Source organism: Cavia porcellus, unplaced genomic scaffold (assembly GCF_034190915.1).
Source record: "Cavia porcellus strain 051 isolate PalLab524CR breed Dunkin Hartley unplaced genomic scaffold, mCavPor4.1 scaffold_15, whole genome shotgun sequence".
NCBI lineage: Eukaryota > Metazoa > Chordata > Mammalia > Rodentia > Caviidae > Cavia > Cavia porcellus.
Genome location: NW_026947498.1, coordinates 29,000,975 through 29,024,064, shown reverse-complemented (window position 1 = coordinate 29,024,064; position 23,090 = coordinate 29,000,975). Strand labels below are relative to the sequence as shown.

Below are 23,090 nucleotides of genomic sequence, written 5' to 3'. Positions count from 1 at the left end.
TACACATGTAAAAACATTTTTGTTGATATTTCTTAAGAGAATGTAACATCTATTTGATAGCCACTTACATGTATTAATCATTATAATTCTAGAGACTATTTTAAGTATTCAGGAGGATCTGCATAGGTTATATGCAAACACAATGCCATTTTATATAAGCATCTTGGACACCCATACCTTTTGGTATCTTAAGTCTTGTAACGAATCTCCCTCTATCCCAGAGGAATAACTGCATATATTTTAATCACAGTTGAAAAATACATGCATATGCACAGAAAATATGAACATTTCACATTGCAGCTTGGTTTGTCTACACTTATTGTTGAAGTGAAATATTTTTTATATTTTTTGCCGAATAGCCATTGCTTGGGCTTTTATAATACCACCCTTTTACACTTGCACATTTCTTGTAGAACTTCCAGAACCCATAATATCCCAGCTACTGAAAGACTGACAGCTGGAAAATTACAGGACCTATTCTCTCTGGTCATTATCTACAATGATTGATGGACACGTATATTATGAGAGTTGTTAAAATATGTGTGTTTATGTTTGCGTACATCAAGCATTGTTTTCCTTGAATAGTTATCCTTTCTGTTTGAGTCATGCCCTCAATTAAAGATGAATTTAAAAAAGGTAAAAAAGAGGACGAAGTAATTCTGTTTCAAAATTAGAAATGGTTTTGGTTGGTTATTCATTTTCACTTGTTGTTTTGGTCAGTATCTTTTTGTTTTTACTGTACTTTATACACTTTTTTGCCCAAAAATGTTTCTCTTCATAGCTTGAGGAGACTTGTAGTGTGATTTGGGCAACTTGAGTAAAACTTTATTAAAAAGCTTTATCTTTTCTGTTAGTCTACTACATATATAATCCTGAACTCTAAGTGACACTTGACACCATCTCGTGAATTATGATAACACTTTTAACACCTAAGTAATTCGTTTGTATTTAAAATTGCTGACACCTGAGGAAAATCCCATCTCAGTAGTTTTCTAGTACGTGTGAAATATTTCTGGACAAGAAGAATTTTAAAAGACAATCCTAACACAAATGAACATTTGCCCATATTTATTTGATGATCATTATTTATTAAACCTTTTCTTACTTTGTCTGTTTGAGTTGTAATTATCTTTGCTGAATAAAATTTCACTTCAAGCAGTTTATTAAGTCAATTTGACTTTTGCCCTCCTAGAGATTTCTAGTAACATCCTTTTGTAGTAACCTTCTGTATATCAGAGATAACTTGAGCCAATAAAAAGTGTATATACAACAATTAAAATTTAAAAGTGATACAAAATAGTACAGTTTTGTAAAATACCTCTTTGGCGTAAAACATAGCAATATTTTAACTAATACATTCCTTTCAAGTGATTTAATATAGTTTTTAAAGTTTTATTTTTTACAGTATGTTAACAAACATAGTTTACACAACTTGAGCAGCATAGCTCTATATACATCTGTAATTACATAATTCATACATTTGAAATATCTACTAACTATACTTGCCTCTTGAAATATCTACTAACTATACTATCTAGATTCTAGGAGGCTAGATTCTAGGAGTGAAATGGAGTCATATAGAAATATATACCTGGGCCACAAAAATTACTAATAAATCCTCATCACTACTACATTTAAATTGAGAAATGCAATGTTGTTTTATAAATTTAAATACTTGTTTGTAAATTTGACATAACTCAATAGTATAACTTTTAATACTTATGCATTCTTTAATTCAGTGTTCACTAATAAAAATTAAAAGATTATTTTAAGGTAAAAGATAAGGACATTGATCGTTGGTCGTATCTCTGATCATTTCTAGGGGTAAACTCCATAGTAAGAATTGCTGAATCATTAGAATTTTCTTTCTTTTGGAACCTGATACTTATTGCTGAATTGCTGCTGCTTAGATTTTATACTATTTGTAATTTTCTAGCACTGATTGAGACTTTCCATTTGATCAAGTGAATGCTTCTACCTATCAGGTACTAGGTTTATTACCATTGAGAAATCCATTTGGTATATAGCATGATGACACCTTGATGTTGTGAGTTAAATTATATAAAACCATTTTTTAATTGCATAAACTCTTATATAAACATTTTTTATCTTGGACTTGAACTTTTGAAGCATAACAGAAATCCAATAATCTGCTGCTGACATACCCTTCATTAAAAAAAATTGTAATTTAAGTACAAGAAGATACTTTTTTCAATCATATAGAGTTTGCAGATTTAATACTATTATTGGATTTTAAGATTATGCCAATTTAATAAGAAAATAAAAAAAATAAGGTGAGTTTGTGCCTTTTGAAAAGTGTTAGTTTGGAAAGCCTAAATTACTATAACAATGACATTTCCAAAATTTAGGAGTCTAAAGGATAGAGAAATATATTATAGAATGATCACAACAGTCATGCAGATTTGTTTAAAATCTTTGTTTTACATACCATTTGATATAATTTCAGTACTTACAAAGAAGAAAGAGATTGGAAATTAATTAGTTAATTTAGTAATACATGTTTGAAGTACAAAATGATTATATTCATCATAGGGAGTTGATACATGTACCTTAATTCTTCTTTTGTTTCCCATTCACCACCCCATTTTCTTCCTCCATCTCTGTATCCCTTTCCTATATGCAAATGGCTTCCCTGTTTCTTATTATCCATCTTTTATTTTGTTCATTACATTATGCATACTCTAAGTTTCTTATATGACAGAAACCATATGATATTTAAGCTTGTGTTTCTGACTTATTTCCCTTAAGATGATATTCTAAATGTGTATTCATTTTCCTATATGGCTCGACTTTATCCTTTTTGTGAAGGTCTAGTAGAAATACCACATTTTAAAACAGCTTATCTGTTGATAGACATATAACATATCCCCAAAATTAACCCCTTATAAATTGTGCTGCTGTAAACTTAGGTATGCATGTATTACTGTCCTGTATCTTTACTTTTTGGGGGAAGATCCTTAGAATAGGAATAACTAGGTTGAATGAAATTTCTAGTTTTAGTTTTGGAGAAGTCTTCATACTGATTTTCATAGTGATTATACTAATTTACACTTCCTTCAACAGTGTAAAAGCTTTCCTTTCTCCCATTAGACTCCTGAGGGCTTATTAATATTTGATTTCTTGATGACAGCCATTCTTCCTAGAGTAACATGAAATCTTTGTGTTGTTATTATTTGCATTTTTTTCATGAAAAAATAATGTTGGATCTGTTTTTATGGTTTAATTGTTCACTTGTACTGCTTCTGAAAATTTCCATTCATTTAACTTGCTCATTTCATGATTGAATTTTTTATTTTTAGGGTTCTAGTGTTTGGGTTTTTATATATTTTAGATATTAGGGCTATTTTTGAGAAGTAGCTGGAAGATTTTTCTTCCCCATTCTGTCTTTTATATCTTCATTCTTTTGGTGATTCTGTATGCTGTGCACAAACTTTTTAGTTTGCTGCAGTCCGAGTTCATGATTCTTGATGTTATTTCTTGAGCAGTTTGTTTTCTATTGAAAAAGTATTTGTATGCCTGCCTTATCTTCCAACAGAGTTTCTTTGTTTTAATAGAATGAGGCAATAAGCTTTGGATATAGATTGTGCACCATTAGGATTTTGAGGTACATCATTAGGTTACATGTTTGAGCACATTCTGTTCTTGTAATATGGGCATTCACAGAATACATTTTTTTTGATTCTGTGGAAGCTTGTATACAGTCATCCTTTGATCCTAGGAACTGTTTAATTTTTTTCTTGATGTTTTCTATGACTCATTGACTTTGAACAGTGTGTTACTTAATCTCTAGGCATTTCTAAAATTTCTGAGATTTCTTTGTGACCATTGACTTCTAGTTTCATTGCATTATAATGTGATAATATACATGAGATAATTTGGATTGTTTTATATTTGTTTAAGTGAGGTTTATGGCTAGTAAATGAGAAGACTGGATTATGATATTATTGGGTAGAATACTCTAGATATGTATTAAGTATTTATTTGATAGTGTAGATAATTCTCTGATACTTCTTTGCTGAGTTTTTGTCTAGTTGGTCTGTTTGTGATAGTGGCATGTTCAGGTCCTCCATTATGACTGTGCCTGTGTTCATCTGATCTTTTATGTCTACTAATGTTTTTTAAATGAATATGTGCATGCCGGTGTTTGATAGATAGGTAGATAGATACAGACACAGTTATTCCTTCTTGGTAAAGCGTTCCCTTCACCAATGTGAAGTGACTTTCTTTTGTTCTTCTGATCGGTTTTGGCTTGAAATCTGCTTTACCTGAAATTAAAAGTCACTCCTTCCTTTCAGGTTCCTGTTGCATGTAATGCTGTTTTCTATCCTTTGAGTTTTTTAGCCTATGAAATTATTTTGTAATTAAATGTGCCTTGTAGGGGCCAGGAATTCTCTTCATAGTAGCTTTCCTTATCTTTACGTATGCTGAAATTGGACATAAGAGACTAGATTAATATCACTCTGAACAGTGAATAATAGTTTTGCTAGATTTTATATCATAATGTTACGGAATTAGCACTGGGTTTCTCAGTGTCTCTTCTTCAGAGTATGTTGGTTACATCGTGTATTATATAATCTGTTCCTGTAAACTGTTTAGAAGTTCTCCCCATGTGTGAATCTCTACATGCATATCTATCCTTTCTGGATTATAGGGGAAAACAGATCATAACAAGACAAAAAAATTCTTAGAAAAACATGAAAAAAAAGACATATAAAACCATATTATTAGGTGATCTACAGTAGTTACTATGCTTTCTCTTGTTATTTTCACAAGAGTTGTCCATATCATCAGACATTTAATAATAGAACGTAGCATTACATAACTATTTTAATAAAAACACAACTTTGGAGACATTGTAGGCCTTCAAAAGCAGTTAATAATCAAACCAGAATGGGTATGTTATTATATCTTGTCATCTTCTGAGCTAAATCCCCGGCCCACACTGTCTCATTTCTATTGAAATCTGATTTTTCTTGTAATCTCCAAGCAAGTCCCTACCCACAGGGTTGGCTCAGTTGCCTGTCTGTGAGGAAAGAGACCTGTTGACTGCATGTGCCTACTCCTAGTTGCAAGCAGTGCTCTGGGAGTAGCTAGCTGTACATTGCTGTCTTGGTTCCAAAGTCTGACGACTACAGTTAGTTTGAGAATGAAGTATAATCGGCCAAGTACCCAGTTCTCCATTCACTTCCTCCAGGTCCCTCTTGCAATACAGTTCTGTTGACTGGCTGTGTGTTTTCCCTCCACTGACACCTGCCATTGGGCATGGACAGCACACTGCATGTCCTCTAAGCACGTCACTCCCCACATGTAGAGGAAGAATGACTGAGCAATTATTTCTGAGTCCGCCTGGCCTCCTCTTCACCAGGGTCCAAACAGTACTTACTCATGCAGCCATCAAAAGTAGTTTTCTCAGTACTCAGATTTGGGTATCTAATAGGTCCTGCCATTACAGATGTTGTCATTATGCAACAGGGCCAGTTTTCACTGAGCTCGAATTCCAGTTCCAAAGAACCCATCCATTCCCAGATGCTGTTCACTCGCACAGCTGCTGGGTTTCTGTCCTTTCAGCTCTTGGATTTCTGTTTCCTAATCTGATCAGAATGTTTGTTTCCAAATCTTTGAGATTCTGCCTACATCGTGTCATACACTATATTTTGGCTTTTAGTTTCACTGAAGCCCTAGCTTGCAAATATCATAATCTACTCTGGTGGGCAGAGCAGGATGACTGGAAGCTTAATCCATCAGGTAAGCTACAATCAGGCTGTCTTAGGGAGCTTGATCTTTTCCTAAAATGGCCTGATTTCTGGATCTAGAGCATAAGGGGTGCTGTGATCCAGGATTGATGCAACTTCCCTTTATTACTCCTGCTTTTTCTGTTTTCTTCCTTTATGTGGTTTCCTCTGAAGCTCCTATGTTACTGTATTTAGTTTCATATGATATAAGATTTAGGGTCTGCCTGTCTTGGTCTTACCACCTAGCTGGCCATGAGGATCTCTCGCAGAAACTGGAAAGCTGAATGTCTTGTTCAGATGAGCAACCCTGTAGAAATTGTTTTTGAGGAGCAGGAAGAGAAATTTTAGAAAAAAAATATTCAAATTGTTCAATGAATGAAAAAATAATCCTTATTCAGGCATGTGATTTGATTTAACTTTACCTTACCTACAAGAGTGGAAGTTTTATTTTTGTTCATTGGTTCTTACAGAAAACATGGGCCTCCTAAATAAAAAAAAAACAATAATTTTATTTGCATTGGTTCCTTTTTTAATCTCAACGGAGACAATGTTGTGTAGCCTAGATGGCTAATTTATGCAGTGGTTTTACATGTTATCCTGTATTGAGGCTTTGGAATCCATTCTTCTACTACAAGCAGTAAGAGAGCTTACTCCATCTTTAAGATATTATCTCATCCCTCAGGATAACTAGCTACAAACACAACCCTAAGAAATTATCTCCAATAACAATGTTCCAGGCATTATATTCTTAGAGTACCCATCAAAAGCCATAGGAGCATCAAAAGCCCACAGAGGGCTGTTTCTTAGACGAATACTCAGGAATCAGTAGCTTCTGAAAATATATAGGTGTGCAGCAGGATAAATGAAGTAAAGTTCTGAAGGATGTGGGAATTACTACTCCTAGCATAACAGCACACAATAACTTCCTTAAACTCTTACACTTCCAGATATTCTCCTTGCCAACAGACATCTTCATCTTTCTGTTTTGTTGTCTTGCTTACAAAACAGAAAGATAGTTCGATAGGCTGGGCAGAATGCTGTTCTTTGAAAACTAGTATTTTTTTCTCACATTCTGTTCTATATTCTTGAATGAACACCTTTTTTCCTAAGAAAGCACCGTTGAGCATTGTACTAGGCATTTACATAGGTTAAGGGACATATGCTTGAGGTTAAAATATTGCCAATGTAAGTTGATTCATACTTTTTGTGATAATACATAATAACGATATCCTGTCTGTGATTAGCTTTAGTGAATAGGCTCATACTAAAGAAAGAGAAAAATTGTGTTCTTGTAAATTAAGTATTCCTTTTTACCAATCACCTGCCCCCTCTTTAATAAACCATAACTTGCTCCTTTTTGACATCTGAAAGAAATGCTGTGGAAGCCTCCATCAAGCAAGGAAATGTCAGAAGCTCTGTGTTCAACTTTTGATTCTGCCAATTGTGCGTTTTGTACATTAACTTACTCTCACTTAATCTCACTTAATATTTGAGTCATAAAGCTTATCTGGAATGAAGCAAGATATGTGTGGAAGTCCTCACTAAATTATAAGGCATTACACAAATATTTAATTAACAGGTATTATAAGTACTTGAGCTTTTCACTGTTACAGAAAAGAAACCGGGAAGTATGTTTTCTCTCAGTGGTAAGAGCATAATGTAGCTTTTGATCTCAATATTTTTTGTCATACTCTACCTGCTTTTAGAAAGCTTAAGAAAAAAATATAGGTTTGTAAAAAGCTACAATTTTAATCACTTGGAAGCTAGGATTATATGACTAGCTAAATTCAGAGTCCTTTTATAAAATGATAGATGCTAAAACTGTGTTTTTATTTTATTGCTATCTTACAATATTAAAATGCAACTGATGTTATTTCCATGTAGAGTAGGGAGCTAAAGGAAATCATGTTTGTTTTAATATGGTGAAGGATCTTTGGTAAGAAGTCAAAAATGGGTAGGAAATAAGTGTGTATGTGCTTGTATTATGCATGTGTTAATCCAACCATTCTTCCTTCTTGGCTTCCTGAAAATACTATCATTAATTTCCATGAAAAGGAAAGGAAACAATGATTATATAACTCACTTATCCCTTTTTTTAAAGAGTAAGATGCTTTATATTGATTGATAGCAGCTTCCAAATAATCATATCTTTTAAATTTACTTGTCTTGTTAGTACCTACTGTATGTTTAGTTGAGCATTCTGATAGCTCATTTTCAATCATAGAAATTGGTAGAGATTCATAATTTACCCAACGTGTAAATGAACTTAAAGATTATATAATATTGGGCAATGAGGAAATTAATGTTAATGGGATTTAAATATGTTATTTAAGCCAATGCATCTGAATTGTGGTCTGAATTCTTCAAATCATTCCTCATTTCCTGCATATGACATTGCTCATTAAGTATCACATTTTGTCTTAGATTTTTAAGTATTTTAAGGCAATAATTTTCTGTTGTCTTTCTAGGTAGTTATTACTAGTAAAAGTGGAGAGATCTTGTACCGTATTTCACCGTGGGCGAAGTATGTGGTTCGTGAAGGTGGTAATGTGAATTATGATTGGATACATTGGGATCCAGAACACCCATATAAAGTGAGAATAACAAATTTGTAAATAAATGTTTATTGTAGTATTTTTACGAAAATTGACTTTTACTCTTATAATTTTATGATAATGTCCAATGTTTTTCTTTACAACCAGTTTAGTATTGTACATGATAGTGTTCCTCTTGTGCTATACGTAGATCAAAGTCTGTTATCCATATAATAGAATACAGAAATAGATTGTTTTTTGTTTGTTTGTTTTTGAAACAGGATCTTGCTGTGTAGTTTAGGCTAGCCTTGAACTCACTATTTGGGCAGGCTAGTCTTAAACTTAGAGCAGTTCTCCTGCCTAAGCCTCCTGAGTGCTGGGATTACAGGTGGATGCTACTGTGCCTGGAAGTTTTATTCTGTATTTGAAATTAGAAAAAACACTGAATCTCAACATACTATAGATAAAAGATGATAATTTGTTTTTATAGCCAGAATTTCTGATTTTCAAAGACTTCAATGATGTAATAGTGCTTTTTGTCACAGTTTTGAAGTAGGGTCAGTGTTCTTAGGAATAGCAGGTTGGGAAGGCTGTCTCAGAAATGATTAAATAGTGTAAATTTTGTGTCTAGTTGATAAATGCTTTACATTTGATAACTATGTATGCATTTCTTGGCTTTTGTATTTTTTTAAGGAGTAGGCTAACTTTATTTTTCTACTCAATGATAAGGCATGTGCCATTACATGACAATTTTTTCTCTTAAACCAGGTAAATTAACAAGTGCTTAAGTACTTTTTTTTTTTTTTTTGGTGAGTGATTTTTGTATTTAAAAAGTTTTCAAGTGTTTGAGTTTATTCACCATTTTATATAAAGTCTTGATCAACTAGTGTTATAGTGAATGCATGGTTTAATTTTATATGTAATTTTATGTTCTGTAGTTTAAGCATTCCAAACCAAAAAAGCCAAGAAGTCTGAGAATTTATGAATCTCATGTGGGAATTTCTTCTCATGAAGGAAAAATAGCTTCTTATAAACATTTTACATGCAATGTATTACCAAGAATCAAAGACCTTGGTAAGTAATAACTATGATTTTTATTCAGATAAAGTTTTAATGAGTCTGTTCTCTTATTAGAAAAGCTAATTACAAGTGTCTGTTTTTTGTGTTAACAGATTAAATATGTAATAGAAATGCATTTTATTTCAGGCTGCTAGAATTGCCCTGTAATAGTGATAGCATAGAAAAGAAAAATAGAGTAAGATATAGAATGAGAATTCAAGATATTATTCCATTTTCAATTTTAAGTAATGTGAACTGTTGGCTTTCAAAGTTGTAGATAAATATGTAAGCATAATTACTTTTCTACAGAAGATAATCTTTATTAATTGAAGTGGTCATTGATTACAGGCTGTTCATTTTAGTATTTTAGGGAAGGCAGTCTTATATTTTTAAGGTGACTGGAACTCAATTTGAATCAGAATCGTTGTATAAAGTCCCTGTCAGGATGACTTTTTTAACAAGCATTTATGGAATATCATCTGTGTGAAACACTTTTCACAAGATTTTCAAGTATTAGATCATAATGACATACACTCTGTCTTCACAGGAACAACCAATATAATAAATAGTATATTACTGAATTATGGATTCAGTATGTCTGTTATTTTTTATATACGTAATGCTTTTAAAAATATTTTACAGTGTTACTAAAAGCTCTTCCAAGGACTAGATAGGAGGATAAAGTACATTTAATTATACTATTTTTGCCAGAAAGTCTATATTTTGACTCGAGGTAAAGTTTATAAGTCAGAATTAAAATTTTTAGTGACATACAAATCTTAATTATCTGAGATGCCAAAACTAAAATTCCAGTAAATAAATAAATGCAAGAATATTTAACATTAGTTCAATTTAATATGCACTATATTGAATTTTTGTTTAGAAGATGTACTTTCATATTTCTATATAGCATATTATTTATAACCAGATTTTGTATGTGCTCAGCAGTGCAGGGATTCTCTTACTTATTTATGTTTAAATACCTAGCCTAGTACTTAGAACATAAATGAATCCCAGATTTATTAACACTACAAAATTAATTGTAAAGCCAGATATGGTGGTACACACTTTTAACTTGAGTACTCTGGGAGACTGAAGGAGGAGAATTGCTAGTTTGAAACCCGCCTGGGAATTGTAGTGACTTTAGTTAGATCCTTCCTCAAAATAAAAAAGGGCAGGGGACATAATTCAGTAAGAAGGTCCTACATTCATTACTCAGCACTGGAAAAAACTGTGCTTGATTCTGAAACTACTTATTGTACAGTAGAGAAATAAACTATAAGCACTAAATTTTGCTCTAAAATATATAATAACTGATTGTGTAATGTGAATAAGATTTTATATCCATATTCCAGTCACTCCTGGTAGAGCTAATTTGTTTTTGTAACAATAACTTTTCAGTACCTAATGAAATCATGAACACAATGGTATGTTCCTCCTTAAATATATTAATCCATAATTCTGAATGTGAATTTATAATTTTTCCAGTATGAATGATGTACTGCAAATGTGTATGAGAAACTACTATGTAAGAGATCAATGAGATTAATTCGACACTTTTGTTAATTTACAAGAACGTTATATATTTTAATGAACTGGTAATGCATATGAACTTAAGTAAACCTCAAGAAAATTGGAAACTATATGAGTTGTCTAGTAAGAACATAATAATAATATTGTTGATGTAGGTTACAGAAGTGTAACTTTCAAAGCCATCAAATTCTATTTGAAAAATTTTCCAGTTTTACTATAAAGAAGAAAAATTTGATTTTCTCAGATTTTTTAAAAAATTAAAACCATTTTTCTCTTATTATATCCTTAAAGTAAATGCTTATGAATATTATGAATTTTTAAATGCAACAACCAACTTTTTGAGTCTATGCACTTAATATTTGAGTAACATATATTTATATGGAGAAACTATGAGTGTATACATGTCTATATATGCATAATTGCATGGTTTATACAACTTTAATTTACATATATAAAAATAGTGGAAATTGGAAACATTAATAGTGATTTATAAATGCTGCTTTATAGAGAAAGTGATATTTCTTATGCTGTATTGTAAAAAATTAGTGAAATACGAAGAAAAAGTCAAAACTAAAAGTATGTATTGTACAATCAGTTACTTATCTTCATCTTCTATAATGTTCATATGTTCAAGTACAACTGAAGTTTAACATATGTAGATTGCCATCTTTAATATTCTAAATCAAAATTAAGAGTGGATTTGCATATCATTTATTGCTTGTTAAAATGAAATTTCAGCTAGCTAACAATAAGTACTTGATTTTGTATTAGAAGGTCAAACAAGTAAATAAGGTTTAGTAGTAGAACTTGCAAAGATAATTTATAGATTGTAAAATTTATCCCTTTAGGATGCTTTTTTTCATTGCTCTCTCTTTTTTTTAACAAAAAATTTGTGTCTTTGAATCTCTGACTTTTGCTCATATAGGATACAACTGCATTCAACTGATGGCGATCATGGAGCATGCTTACTATGCCAGTTTTGGGTACCAAGTCACAAGCTTTTTTGCAGCTTCAAGGTAAAATGCAAGTCTTATATTCAAGTTCATTTAATTAAAAAATGAATTTTTGCATTCAACGTGGTGTTATTTTGTGACCTATTTTAGGATTAAAAAAAATAATCTATTCATTTTCTTTTACCAAAATCATGGTCTTGCTTCTCATCTTGGCCTATAGTTTGGCCCTTATTTAATGTGACTTTTCAAGGAATGACTTTGGATAAAGAATGTCTAATTATCTGCTAAAATTGTGACATGGTTAGAGGCCCAATTCTTATGTTGGAAAACGATATCCTACAGAATTCTTTATTGAAAGAGCTCACATCCTTTTTATAAAGATACTGACTCGTGTAGGAAGGTCATTGAGAAGTTCCTGGGCAGGACTTCTCATCACATACAGAAGGGCTACACTTCCCATGCTGCAATGTGAGGAATATAACTCTGTATATAATGACTCTAAGGGGTTCTGTAATATTGAAGAGCTCTGACTTGGATGATCACACATATAACAAGTCCAACAGTGTCTCTACCTCAACTAAATTTACATGTGGTAATTTATAAATATTAATCCAGTAATCATATATATATAGTATGAATTCTGCTGGTAATAAAACTAATAGAATTAGAGATTTATTATTTTATATTAAATATAAACTGGTAAGCATGAGTAATATTAGCTGAAGTGAAGTAAAAATTGGACTTAGGTAGTTAACATCTGAAACAGAGACAGTAACAGTCCATTTCTCTGTTTTTCTTTATAATAGTTATACTTGAATAAGTTATCTTGTATTTACTGTGTCTAAATTCTTAACTCCTTTCTTTTTGTTTTTCTTTGACCATTTCCCCCTCCTCTTCTTCCTCTTCTTCATCTTCTTCGTCTTCTCCGTCTTCTCCATCTCTGTCTCTGTCTCCGTCTCCATCTTCTCCTTCTTCTCGTCCTCCTTCTCTTCTCCTTCTCCTTCTCCTTCCTTCTTCTTTTTCTTCTTTTCCAAACTCAAATAAATAATCCTATGGTATATTTCAAGGTCATAGAAGAACAATCTAAACTTCTATATTTCTTGAACTCAATCAAATAAGCTGTATACCAAAAGTGTTTTTACTAAGCGTACTGATAACGTTCATATCATTAAATACAATGTTCAGGTCTTCATTTATTGAACTGTCAGTATCATTTGTCACAATTGCTTACTCTCACCTTCTTGGAGTATTTTTTCCTTGGCTTCTAGCACATCACACTGCTGCTGTTGTATTTCCTTCACTTGTTGCTTGTTCTTTTCCTCTTTCCAGCTACTAAATATTGCTCCTCCCATTCAATCCTTGCTTCCTTTTACTTCTATACCTATCCTTATGGCCTTAACACATCTTTTCTTAAAGTTCTCAAATATTAAATGTCCATTCCTGGCCTGTCTTGTGAACTTCAGATGGTGTCCATTGGTTTCTGGGATTTCTAATACATATCTCAAACTGAATGTGTCCAAAACTAAATCTCTGATCCGATCTTCCAAAACTCACCCTATCTTTTACTATCTTTACTGATTCAGTAAATATTGTTTCATATTCCAGTTGTTCCACTGAAAATCTTGTGACATTTCTGTCTCTTTCTATCCTTTAGCTATTATGAAAGTCAATAGTCTGCTACTTCAAAATATATCACCAAGTTGATTGCTTACCTGGCTTCACTGTGACTAGCCTGGTCTAAATTAAATTCTTGTTCACCCGGATTGTTTCAGTAGCTCTTTAATCAATCAGTCTGTTTTTTTCTTATACTCCTTCTTCTTCACTAACTTTTCCTAATTTACATGTCCATTTTCTGTACCATCACCAGGGTAATTATTTTAGAGTATCAGATCATATCACTGTCTTGCTCGGGATAATAGCCAAAGGCCTTACATTGGCTCATAAGGCTCTTTGGCCACTACTCTTTTTTTCTCTTGACCATTCTGCTTGAGCTATACTAGATTATTTGTTTTTCTTTTAATGGGATTAGCTCAGGCCAGACATGGTGGTGCATACCTGCAATCTTAGCACTTGGGCGGCAGAAACAGGAGTATTTCTGTGAGTTGAAGGCCAGCTTCAACTATATAGTGAAGCCTTGTCTCGAAAAAAAAAAAAAGATATATATATATGTATATATATATATATATATATATATATATGAATAAATTGTCTTAGCTCATTCCTGCCCCTTTGTCTGTGTACCTACTACTATTATTCCTTCTTCTCCAAAGTCTTGTATGCTTATATATTCTATACCTTTCTCCTTTTGGGTTCAAGAATTACCTTTTCTATTCAGCTGCTATGGATGACTCTATTTCAAAAATGAACTTTTCACCAGTGGCCTTTCTTCCTTTTTCTTTAGAACACTTCCTGCTGTGTGGCAGTCCACGTATTTTGCTAATCTCCTTATTAGGGAATACATTTTATAAGGACAGTGATTTCACTGAATAAATTTTGCATAGAAAATGTCATGGCACATAATGAATAACACAGGTATTTGGTGAAAAACAGATGAATGAATGAATGAATGAATGAATGAATGAATGAATGAAGGAACCTTGAGAGTGGCTTACATGTTGAGGGTGTTTTTCAATGAGTGAAAAAAGGATATGTCCCTGGGATAAAGAGAAGAAGAATGACACTATCACTAGATAATCATATTATCGATTAATAATACTAAAGTAGGGAGGATACTAAGCCATATTAAGAAATGATTTTTAATTTTAGGTGGGTAGGGGCGCAGTAAGGTTTCTAATGAAAAGTGACACAACTGTATTTACAGTTTTAAAAGATGGCTTTTGTTGGTTAGTGGAATGGAACATAATTTACTTAGGACTAAGCATTACACTATGTCGCTGGAAAGCATATTGTTTTAGTCCCTCTCTTCAAGGAAGGACAAGAGACTATTAACAGTAACAAGGAAAATTATTTATCTGAAGAACAAAGTTATAGGAAATTTCAGTATTTAAGATATTTCATAGATTAAGAAGGCCGTCTTCTGGAGGCAATTTTTTTTTGTATCACACATAAATTAAGAGGCTGCTTTTGACACAGACGTATGTGCCTATGAACTACTCAGTTTTTCTACTTGGACTGTGACAGACACAGCACACCCTCTTGGTCCACTGGTAAGTGAGCACTTGCCAGCCAGTGTGTGTGAGCAAGTGCAGGAGGGATGGCTTTCGGAAGGCGTTATTGGCCTTCAAGGAAGTACTCTTAAGAGCCCACATTTGCAGTGCCTCTAAACAGCCTCAGGTAACCAGATAAGTGGGTTTGAAAGACTGAGACTGACTAGGTTTAGAAATGGCAATCAGAATCTCCAAGGATAGAGAAGTAAGAGTTTTTCTGTTTTACATGCTCAAAATAGGAATTTTGGTTAGGATATTAAAAGGCTATACTTAGTAGCCTGAGTTATTGCATTTTCTAAAGCTTTTAAATTTGTTCAATAACAAATATCAAGCCATTTTAAATTGAATATAAGTACCATATGTTGCACTTCTGTATTTAAAATGTAGTAATATTCTGAATAAAATGATGTGCCATTGGCTGTTTGCCTTAATTATAATGTAATGTTTTTGTTTTGTTCTTTGCCTTTAGTCGCTATGGAACTCCTGAAGACCTAAAAGAACTTGTTGACACAGCTCATTCAATGGGTATAATAGTCTTCTTAGATGTGGTTCATAGTCATGCTTCCAAAAATGCAGAAGATGGATTGAATATGTTTGATGGGACCGATTCCTGTTATTTCCATTCTGGGCCTAGAGGGACTCATGAGCTTTGGGACAGTAAATTGTTTGACTACTCCAGGTTAGTACATCTAATATGGAAATATTTTCTTTGTTTAAAATGAAGTTCAAGAAATTAACTAAATTACTTATTTAGTTCATGCTTCATTAATAATGTTGTATCTGAATATTTTCAATTTTATTTAAAAAATTACATGATGACTTTTTACCTTTGTGTAGCACATGTATTCATAGTATATTACTTTAAATTTTAGTTTTACATATCTCATGCATTTAAGATATACTGGTTTGTTGCCACTTTAAATTGTAAATGTTAAATCCCATGTTTACACATCCTTGTAATCTAAGCATGCTGGGAGGCTGCAGTGAAGGGAGATCTCAAGTTGGAATCTATGTACTCAGTGAAACTCCACCATAAAATAAGAAATAAGAAAAGAGGTGTAGATATAGCTCAGTTTAAAGGCCTTGGTTTCAATCTGTGGTACTGATAAAATAAAATAAAATAAATGATTATTTTTAATATCTAAAAGATTATCAGCTTGACATTAAAGAATAAGAAAGGCATGGGAATGTAGTTCAATGTGAAGGCTCTGGCTTCAACCTGTAGTACTACTAAAAGTAAAATAAAATAAAATAAGAATTATTTTAATACCTAAAAGATTACCAGGTTGACATAACCATAAAAAAATCTCTTAATAAAAAAATCTTATTTTAAGTAGGACATTTTTCAAACTAGTGCTTGCTATTTTAATACCTTAAGTATATTGTCATCATTGTGATTATTGTATAAAGTTTTAGTTTATGACCATAATAACAGCTAACATTTCTTAGTATATACTCTGTCAAGAATAAGTAAAACTAACAGTTAGTTGTGAATCAGTTTATTAAGATTAAATGCATTCTAACTTCTTTCATTATCTAGAAGTGTTTTAAATAGCATAATATAATAAAGATTAAAAAAACACTAAGAATATTTTTCAACTAGTATTATTTATCATAAGTAAAAAATGTAATGAAAATACAGTGTTACTCATATTAAAACATGCAAAGTGCTTTGAAATGTAGAGATTGAACATCACTAATCTGAAATCTGAAATTTGAATACTCCACAGTCTGAAACTTTCAGGATGTTAGAGTAATACTATAGCCATAAAATTTCTCAGCCAGTGTCATATAGTGGACCACAATCAGGATGCATTGTGTTAAAAATATTGTATAAAATTATCTTTATGCTATATGTATAAATATATAACATAAATTATAATATTGCTTAGATTTGAGTCTTAGCCTCAAGGTTTTTCATTTTGCGTGTGCAAGCATTCAAAATCCATAAAAAACTTGAATATCTGGCAGACACACATTTGGTCCTAAATATTTTACGAGACAAAGGCTACTCAACCTGTATGAAAATTAAATTTTTATAATAAATATTTTTGAAAACATTTAGTGAATTTTTTGGATATTGCAAATATGTACTTACCTGGATGATATAAAAAATGTTTCAGCAATATTTTTATAAAATGAATTCTCATTTTTCAATAGAAATTTGATGACTTTTACTCAGAAGAAATTGTTTTGCTATACTTTTTTCTTAGTATCATACATTATTTTATATTTCATTACCATATAGGAATCACTCATGTCAGATACAGCTGCATAATATATGAGAAAAGACACAAGAGGGTGGCAGGGCTCCAGCCCAGCTTCACTCTGGTACAAATCGATTAATCATCTTCATTTCCAGGTTTTTTATTATAAGAGGAGGCAGAGTTTTGGGCCTAATAGAATTCCCTCTCTGAAGGTATTTTTATTTCTGCCACCTATTTGAATATTGCTTTTTCTATTATAGATTTATAATATGTGAAAAGCATTGAATCTGTGTTAATTATTTGATTGTTGACTAAATTTTATAAAGGTAGAGTATATACAGGAAATACAATTAGTTGAAATCTCTGGTTCATTTTTAAACTGTTCTCTAAAACTGAACCTTGTGAAAGATATACATTAAATTATAATTTTTATTTTCTAAAACAATTCTGTAGAATTGTACCTTAAAATGAAATATATTAGATGGGTAGAATTTTATGTTTTAGAACAATTCTTTATTTTATTAACATTATTTTCTGTAGTGTATTTTTATGTATCATAAGCCTTTGAAGTGTATTTGAGCTTACCCAGTTTTCTAAAGAAACTATTTCAAGGATATTTCTATGAAAGAAATTGAGATAAATTTACATGTTGTTTAATACTTACTTTTTCTTTATTGAATTAACCAGTAATGGTTCTCAGGTACACATTTTTTGGTATGTAGTATATGTTATAGTTTTAACTTGTGATTATTTTTTATGAATATTTAAAAATATTTATTATGTCATATCGGCTTAGTTCTCTGTAAAATCAGTATATTAGAAGTTACTTTTTTATTTGGCATGTTGTTTTATCAGGCCAGTATCTCTATATCTTGCCTTTTCAATAGTCAGTATTTTTTGTATAGGTTTATTCTATGATTAAACAATATAGATAACATGATGGAGCCAGTGTATAAAACCCAATTAAAAAGCAATTCTTTAATAATTAGATTTTTCAATATAGGAAATACTTAAAGGTCTGGAATACTTTTAGTTTTTGTCTCAGTACTTACCTATACAATTCATTTTAAAAGTTACTGATATAATTCCCATTAGCCTGATGAAGTTTTATAGGTATTTTCATTTATATTTACTTCCTTCTTACTACATGCAACATGTGTAATTTAATTAAAACCATTTTCATAGTTTTAACAATAATGACTGAAAAACTTACTCTATTCTTTGGTTTCTTTATTGCTATTTAAGAGAGCTGTCTAGAATTTAGAGATTTAAGACAAGAGCAGGTATTTATGTTATTCTCAGATTTCTATTTTCAACACATTTTGGCAGGGACAGATCTCTTAACATCAGTTGGGATGGCTTAATGAGGGGGTGGAGCATCTACTTTGAAGGTTATTCAATCACATGACTGACAGTTTGTGCTCTCAGCTAGGATCTCAACAATGACTTTGTGCCGAAGGACTTTGGTTTCTTTCTATTTAGCTCACTCTGTGTCTTGGGCTTTCATACAATAGTTAGAATCCAAAAGATATACAGAATATAATTTCATATGACCCAGATCTAGAAAGTGATGCAGTTGTCATGTAAGCTGTAAATTATTGATCAGACAAATCATAAGTTCCAGGAATAGGGGACAGAGATCCCTCATTAAGTGAAGTATTACTCAGGAATTTTAAAATGATAAATTAAAATTTATATGTCTAAAAAAATTTGATCACATATCAGCGGCAGTTGCCAATCTACAAATCAAACAACATATTAAAATATCTATCCATGTGGAAAGATTATTTACTTGAACCATACATATTTTTATACTGTAGAGAGTTACATCTGAAAGACAATTTAAAAAAAATACACTTCATTTAAAATATAAAATGCACAGAAATACACAGTAAAGTTACCTGTTATTTTTCATATAAATACTATAACATACTTTTATTTAGATGTGAGTGCATTTAAGGAGTATTTTGTACATGTCTATAAATACATAAAAAAGTAATCCTTCAGTTTCCTCATCTCCTTGTGATAGGTACTTTATCTATACTTTAGAGCTGGTGTCTTACATGATGAAATTGGAAACTGCAATTAATATTACATATTTTAACTATAAATTATTTTCTGCTCTTTACCTCTGGTAGATTGTTTAGTATTATAATCATACTGGCAAATACATATGAAATGATACCTGCTTTACTTAAATATTAAGCCTTTCTGAAACTTTTCTGATAAAGTTTTGAAGTTATTATATGTACTGTTTGAAAAAAAATGATCTTATATGGAATCACTTCTGTACAGATATGTTGCTCATTTTCGTTCTATCTATAAGTCACAACTTGTCACCATTTATAATCTAATTCAAGTGCCATCATCAAAGTTATCAGAATTAAATCTCTCACTCTGAGAAATGCTAGGGATCCTGACTGTGCTATTTCATTACCTGCTATGAATAAATTTCCAATCAGAGGCTGCCCATGTTTTAATTTTCTGTCTACTCGGCTGAACTGCCTTCTAGCTCTGCTAAATTACTAATGACAGCTCATAACAGAGAATGGGTTGTCCTTTTTTCAGATGGTAAAGAGAACTTTGACAAATCTGTCACCCACAAGTTTCAAGAATTTCTAGAGTAAGAAATAATGAATATAACTTAGTGGTCTCAATTTCCAATTCTGTTTGCTTATTCTTCCACAGTATATAAATGCACTTGAAATAATAAAACAAGTGGAGAGCTTATTTGCTGTGCTCTAACCCCAACAAATAACTCATGTGCTTTATTACTTACTAAATCTTCAGTTGGATGTATTTATTGAATATTCCATCTAAAGACAAGATACTGAATTTCAAAGTATATAGCATCATAAAGCAAATGACACATTCTTCCTCCTAAGCTTTTATTTGGACACACAATTAGCATAATCATATTCCATCACTAAAGGTTTATGATATAACAAATATAGACTAAAGATATACAAATCTTAAGTCACTAGAGTACTTTTCAGAAGTAAAAGTGAATCTAAGTTTCCTTAAGTAGAGGGAATAAAATGTCTCTTAGTGTAGATATTTAGTACAAATATTTAAGTCTATAAAATTTAGGTCTTTTTAGCCAATAAGGAGTTTTCCACAAGTTAGAATAGAGGAGGAAATTTATTTGAGCCTTCCTTGCTCAGAGTGGATTTTGGGTCTTAACTAGTTTGTCTATGTCAACTATTTTATTAGTTGTTTTTTTCTTTTTAAATTTGTTACTATAGTGAATTATATTGACTGATTTTGAATGTTAAATCAGTCTTGCATTCCTGAGATAAGTCTTCATATATATAGATACAAGTGTACTAGGAAAAATTTTTATCTTATTTATATATGCTTTTATATCATGACTAAATTTTTAAAATGAGTAATCTTAATTTAAGAATTAGTATATATTATGACATGAAATATATTGAAAAACTTATCATTTATTATATAAATGAATGAAAAATATCTATAGGAGGACTTTAAAATCATATATTATAATTTTGCCATTTGATTTTCTGTACAGATTGAATATTATTTATCAAAATGTTTTGGAATTTGGATTTTTTGGGATAGATTTTGGGATAATCACTTATGTATAATGAGACATCATGAAGTTATAAACACAGAATTAATTTGTTATGTATTGCATAACATACACATAGCCTGAATGTGATTTTATGCAATATTGTTGGTGTATTTGCATCTGATTTACAGTCAGTCATGAAGTCAGATGTGAAATTTTCTGTGGCAACATGTTAGCAGGCAAACAGATTCAGATGTTGAAGCATTTCAGATTTGGGGTTTTCAGGTTAGGAACACTTAAGGTAGCAAAAATGGCCAAAACAAGAAGAAAATACAATACAAAATGTATATAAATATTTCTGAAAACAATTTTGTATTATCTTATGGAATTGCACATATACTAGGATATATTATTAGATAAATTATTTAGGAAACTTCCGAGTATATGTTGATTAGGAATATTGCAAATAATAAATGTAAAACTTACTTTCTTCAAGATATAGTTGATATTTAAATTAAATTGAAATAACTTTTTAAGAAAATTCAGCTCTGGATAAATAATTTTAGGAAAACATCCAGAAATAATAATATCCATCATTATGCTTTTATTACCAGAAAGAGTTTCAGTATAAAAGTTTTTTTTTATTTATGTATACAGAAAATGTTTAGGTTTTACTTTTGCCAAACTTCTGTAGCTGTTTGATTACATATATCCTTAAGTCCATTGGTTATAAATATAAATGTATCATCTTTTGATTGGGTGGCAAATCACCAGGTAAGCTCAGGGAAAAATGAAAGTACACATAACCGAAAATGGAAATTGAACTTCACAGTAGATGGTAGATATTGAAGGAGTTTTAAAAGAGGGTTTTATAAGTTGGTAATGATTGTCATTGATCCTCTCCTTTTATTTGTATCTGTGCATTTCCATGACCTAGTATTGCAACAAGAACAAACATTTTAAATCAGTTTCAAAGTAATCTTAATTTTATTCAGATCTTGATTATTTTATCTTTATTTTAAAATTACTATTTTTAAATAAGTTCACAGAACATTGTGAAGTAAAGTGGTTCAGTTCATATATGTATATGATATGCTCTTCTTCTGATAGTTTATACAACCAAAAAAAGTTTACAGATCACATCATTGTTTAAATAAGTAAATTCATTAATAAATGAATTAATTTGCATATTTAATAAAAATGTTAGCTTTCCCACTGGCACATCTTTAAGAGTTATTTTCTGTATAGAATGCAATTCTAAAACAAAATATTTTCCTTTTAATTGTTTTGAATCTATATTACAACATTTCACATTTTGTTTACTTTGAATAAATACAGTATAATTTTAGTCATACAAATACCCTGTTGGTTTTATAAAAAACAAATGACAGATAATTAAAACATAATTTTTGTACAGAGTTTTAGGAAACAGCTCTCTACTCCAAAGTGAACTGAAACAATTATTAAAAAAAGAATTTATGGTTTATTGTTCACTAAGAACATTGTAGTTATAACAAGATTATTAATTACATCTGAGATAACTGGGTGTTCCATAAAAAATCTTATGATTATCTTCTTTAGTAGTAGTTTTTTCTTTTCCTTTTCATAGATTTTTTTTGGTTTAAATCAGAATTTTATTTCAACCTTTTTAAGGAAAAAACAGTTAAATCTACTATTTCAAAGAAACTCAAGTTCACTTCAAAATTCAGACGCACTAATTCTCTTTTGTAAAAAAGATTAAGAAAGTTGGCATATCAATCTAATCTGCCTGGAATTGAGTTTGAATAGTAGAAATATAACTACTCTCACAGGCTTTATGAGATTACTCAGCCTAGCCAAAGGCTTCTATTGATGCAGAGCAAGCAGAGGAGTAAGGATTTACAGTCTTTGTATAAACTTTGTTCCTGGTATTAGCTGCCTCATTTATTCCCCAAAAGCCTAGAATTTAGGCGCACAGGGATATCATGAAAGTGTCCTGAGTATTTAGGTCTTACTTACCTATAACATTCACCTTCCCAAATCCAAACTCACTCAAAAGTAGGACAGTTTATCTTACTTTTGAGAATGCTGTGCACTGCCCTAGAAACACCTTTGGCTTAAGGAAATGGCACATGCTTGTGAACATAGTCTTAAGGTCTGTATTCCACTGATTATCCATATAAGTCAGGGAATTACATGGAGTCCATAATAATAATGATATCTAGCTTTGTTTATGACCTTTTAAAGCAAGCAGGTAAAAAGTGGGGAAAAATCAATTTTTCTGTTTTTATCTGTGTGTAACAAAACATCTTGTTTAAGCATGTCTATTTTCCAGACTATGGACTAGCAGTTTTGAAGGGATGAGAGATATTT

At 31.2% G+C, this 23,090-nt stretch overlaps 1 protein-coding gene across 3 annotated transcripts in view; it reads left to right on the top strand.

Moving 5' to 3' along the window:
* Gbe1 (1,4-alpha-glucan branching enzyme 1) overlaps nucleotides 1–23,090 on the top strand; it is a 248,599-nt gene that overhangs the window by 103,437 nt on the left and 122,072 nt on the right. For all 3 annotated transcript variants that reach the window (XM_063224755.1, XM_063224754.1, XM_063224756.1), the window contains exons 4-7: nucleotides 8,222–8,347; nucleotides 9,226–9,361; nucleotides 11,805–11,895; nucleotides 15,469–15,678. In XM_063224755.1, the coding sequence (XP_063080825.1) occupies nucleotides 8,222–8,347; nucleotides 9,226–9,361; nucleotides 11,805–11,895; nucleotides 15,469–15,678 (563 nt within the window). The remainder of the gene's footprint in view (nucleotides 1–8,221; nucleotides 8,348–9,225; nucleotides 9,362–11,804; nucleotides 11,896–15,468; nucleotides 15,679–23,090) is intronic.